Source organism: Lactuca serriola, chromosome 5, assembly GCF_051521515.1.
Source record: "Lactuca serriola cultivar US96UC23 chromosome 5, Lser_US96UC23_V15, whole genome shotgun sequence".
NCBI lineage: Eukaryota > Viridiplantae > Streptophyta > Magnoliopsida > Asterales > Asteraceae > Lactuca > Lactuca serriola.
In genome coordinates this window covers 55,794,047-55,798,556 of record NC_136412.1, presented here as the reverse complement: position 1 = coordinate 55,798,556, position 4,510 = coordinate 55,794,047, and the positions used below count along the sequence as shown (strand labels likewise).

General features: G+C 36.1%; 1 protein-coding gene across 1 annotated transcript; it reads right to left on the bottom strand.

Annotated features, from left to right (window-relative positions):
- Positions 1 to 1,701: 1,701 nt before the first annotated feature.
- Positions 1,702 to 2,664, bottom strand: LOC145049531 (uncharacterized). The gene is made up of 4 exons (XM_078997918.1): positions 2,430 to 2,664; positions 2,128 to 2,268; positions 1,901 to 2,066; positions 1,702 to 1,795 (listed from the first exon to the last, which is right to left on the bottom strand). Exons 1-4 carry the CDS (start codon positions 2,662 to 2,664, stop codon positions 1,702 to 1,704), a joined length of 636 nt encoding a protein of 211 aa, XP_078854044.1.
- Between the last annotated feature and the right edge of the window lie 1,846 nt (positions 2,665 to 4,510).

The window sequence follows — 4,510 nt, the reverse complement described above, 5'->3', positions numbered from 1 at the left end:
TGTTTCAATCACGATGAGGTGAAATCAGCGTGAATCATTAACAGTTTACCTCATCAAGAGGAAGTGATTTAAACTTCTGTATCATAGAGTAAGTTGCAATCTATAATCAAATATTCACCATTAATTCAAAATGGTATCATGTCTACCTCAATTCTGGAGGTCAAGGACATGAACAACCCTTTTTCATTTAAGGACCTGACAAGTATCTCTTACGTTGTTGACTATGAAATCAGGGTTAGCCACTGGGTTTTGCTCAATGCTTCAGCAGAACATGAGACTTGATGCATATGACAAGCATGCTTCCAGGGTCAGGGTCAGGTAAAGATAATTAGTTTTAAAAACACATTAGCCTTTTATCAACTTTTTATTTGTACAATGCAATCTCACTTTGATAGTTTAGACAATGCTAGACAATCAGCATGAGAGGGTGACTCAGTGTTCTCAACAGATGGTCTCACTGATGAGAGACTCAGAGAGATATTGTCACATACAATAGCATGCTTCTAGGGACGATGATGTGTCAAAAGTTGCATACTAGGCTCAAAATTCCCACTGTCGGATTTCTTTACAAAATGGTACAAAAGAATAAACACTATAAGAATACAAACAAAAGAATTATTCAAACAAGAAAAAATACTTTAAACATCAAAATGTGCAGCTTTTTTAAAAGGTGATCAAGACTCGATCTATCAAATATTTGGAATTGAATGGTTATACATATATGTCCATTTTCCAAGATATCTACCATTTGAAATTTCATCTATAAAATAGAACAAACAAGATCAACCATATCACACAAATACAGTATACCAAAAGTGATGAAGCCTTTTCTTATTAAAGCGTTACAGATGGATTCTAAGCTTCATGTACATCAAGATCAAGAGACAAGTAAAGATCAGTCTTTGTAACCAACGATTTGATTGACTCGAATCCATAAAACCATCTCGTTTTCAAGATTAACACGATGGAATTCGAGGTTTTATCAGATTATGAGTCAGTAGATGAAGCTAAGACTTACTACTTTGATGGTTTCTGTTTGCATCCATAATATTGAATGAAGGAGGAAGAGGGTATCCTCAAGAAGAAAAGGAAATGATGCCAATATTTTTCTCAATACCAAGAGCATTGAGATCCTTCAAGACGGCTTCAGTTCTTACACATAAGATATAGATAAATATTAGATAGGTTTGAAAGAAAAATACATGTAAATACTAAATGTAAGATTTTGCATTTAAAAAAAAAGCATTTGTTTGTATTCTGAGTTTTTCAAAAGACCAAAAAGACGTTAATTAAAAATTAAACCATTGAAAGCATGCCAAGATCTGTAATCAATTTGTTCAAGCTCTTTTTATCCAATGCCTTGGTGAAGATGTCAGCCAGTTGATCCATGGACGTAATATAGAACAATTCCACTTTTCCCTTTTAAATAATGTCCCTGATGAAATGATGACGAATGTCAGTGTGCTTGGTCTTGGAGTGTCGCACTGTATTTTGTATCATCTGAATGACATTGGTGTTATCACAACAGATGGAAATCTTTGAGAATTTCATACCATAATCAAATAGTTGATTCTAAATCCATAGAATCTGAACACAACATCTTCCAGCAACAACATATTCAACCTAAATGGGAGAACAAGCCACTGATGTCTGCTTTTGGCTGAACCAGCTTACTAATCTATTTCTAAGCATTTGAGCTCCTCATGAAGTGCTTTTAAGATTAATTCCACACCCACCATGATCGGAGTCAATGGATCCCACCAACTTGAACTCAGAGTCATGAGGATTCCATAACCTAATATTGGGTGTATGTTTTAAGTACCGAAAAATCCTTTTGACACCGTGAATATGAGATTCCTTAGGACTGGCTTGATAGTGAGCACACAATATGGTAGCTAACATAATGTCAGGGCGAATGGCTATAAGATAAATTACAGAGCCTGTCATTCCACAAAACAGAGTTAAATTCACATCAGTTCCACTTGGATCAATACCGATAGACGTTGAAGAGGACATCATAGTTTTTGCCAGTTTGCAATCAAAGAAACCATACTTTTGTAGCATGTCTGCAGTGTATTTAGCTTGATAGACAAAAAAAACCATCAGTTAGTTGTTTGACCTACAAACCGAAAAAGAAGGCTAGTTCACCCATCATGCTCATCTCAAATTTATTGGCCATGACCTCCACAAATTTTGAAATTTGTTTTTCAATAGTGGATCTGAAGATGATATCTTCCACATACACTTGAGCAAGAATGATATGAGATCCTGATTGCTTTATGAAAAGAGTGTTATCAATCTTTCCATGTTTGTATCTACTTGAGAGAAGATAGCTTGCCAATGTGTCATACGCCCTAGGATCCTACTTCAATCCATAGACAGCTTTATCAAGACGATAAACATGATCTAGAAATTCTTCATTTTCAAACCCTGGAGATTGTTTAAGAAAAACTTCTTATTGAATATCTCCTTGTAGAAAGGTAGTCTTAACATCAATTTGGTAGACTTTGAAGTTTTTGAAAGACGCAAAAGCCAAAAGCAGACGAATTGCTTCAGTCTTGCAACTGGAGAAAATGTTTCATCATGGTCCAACCCTTCAAGCTGACAGAACCCTTGAGCTACGAGCCTAGCTTGATTTCTTATGACAAATCCATCTTCATCCATTTTGTTCCTGAAGACCCAACGAGTTCCAATGATAGTATTTCCTTGAGGTTTGGGAACAAGAGTACACACATGATGTCATTCAAATTCTTTTAGATCATCTTGCATGGCCTTAATCCAGTCAGCTTCTTTCAAGGCATCAATGGTATTCTTTGGTTCGATCATTGAGACAAAGTTTACAAACATGCAAAAGTTGTTGTTGAATCTGTTGTGAGTGAGAATTCTAGAATTTACATCTCCAATGATTTGAGATTCAGGATGATCTTGAAGGATTCTATAATAAGAGATTTCATTTGCATTGTTATGGGCAGAACCTTCCTGATTTCATGAATCTGATTCTTCATAGATAATAGGCTGATCCTCATGGATAAGTTGAGAACTGATTAATTGATCAACATTGGGAATAATGGGACCAACTTCATTTAACAAGAACTCATGAATGATGTCTGAAGGACTATGAGTAAGTTCATTCAAAATTGAAGAGGGGTGATCAACTCGATTATGAATGAATGGGTCCTCATCAAAGGTAACATAAATTGTTTCTTCAACATTTTTCCTAGAAAGATTAAATACTCTAAAAGACTTGGATATGCTAAAGTATCCAAGTAATACTCCTTCATCAGATTTAGCCTTAAAATTCGAATGCTAATCTCTTTGATTCAAGATGTAAAAGGCAAATAAAAATAAGAGATATCTGGTTTACTTCCTTTCAGTAGCTAATTAGCGGCTTTTCCATGACGTTTAACAACAATAGACCGGTTTTGGGTATAACACGTTGTATTGACAACTTCAGCCCAAAATGAAAATGAAAGACCAACTTCCACAACCATAGTTCTACCAGCTTTAATGAGAGTTTGGTTTCTTCTTTCTGCAATACCATTTTTTGGGGAGTACTAATAGCCAAGAAGCTCTGATAGATTCATAAGACAGAGCAAAAATCTTCTAGAGAAGAGTTTCTGAATTCAGTTCCATGATCAGTACTCAATTGTTTTACTTTGTGATCATAGAGGACTTCTCATTGCTTAATGAGAGCAATGATTTCATCAGTAACATAACTTTTCTTTCTTAAAAACACTACCCATGTAAACCCTGAGAATTCATCCACAATGACAAGAGTATATTTCTTTCCAGCTCTTGACTTAATCAGAACTAGTCCAAAAAGGTCCATATGGAGGATATGAATAGGATTGATGATTGAAGAACAAGACTTTGGTTTAAACGAAGACTTGGTTTTCTTCCTCTTTTCATACACTGAGCACACTTTATCCTTAACAAATTGCATCTTAGGAATTCCTATCACATGCTGATTCCTTGCAATCCTTGAGATTTCACTACAAGAATAACTATATATGGGGACGACACTTATCCCGACGACAAATGTCATCGCTAAAAGCAAGGCTATACCGACGACATGTCGTCGGCATAGCTTTTGCCAACTTTGACCAATTTAGTCTGAATAGCTTCGGCGGGAAACGAAATTTTTTACGCGGTCTTCTGAAATTCTATGCCGACGACATGTCGTCGGTATAGGTCACGACAAATATAATTTACATTTATTTTTATTCAATAGTGTCGTTATGCCAGGCTGGCAATCCGTGTGAAAAGGCTATGCAGACGACTTGTCGTCGGCAAAACCTCTATTTTTAATTTTTTTATGTCAGCAATTAAGCGAAACGATGCCGTATTTGGTACCCTATACCGACGATATGTCGTCTGCATAGGGTTTAGCCCCATCTAAGACCAGAGACGTCGGCGACTGCGTTCATTTTGCATAGTTTCTCTCTTTCTCTCGACAACCAAACCTCTTCCGGTCACTTCTCTTCGCCGACAACTAGTAGGTATGCTTCTT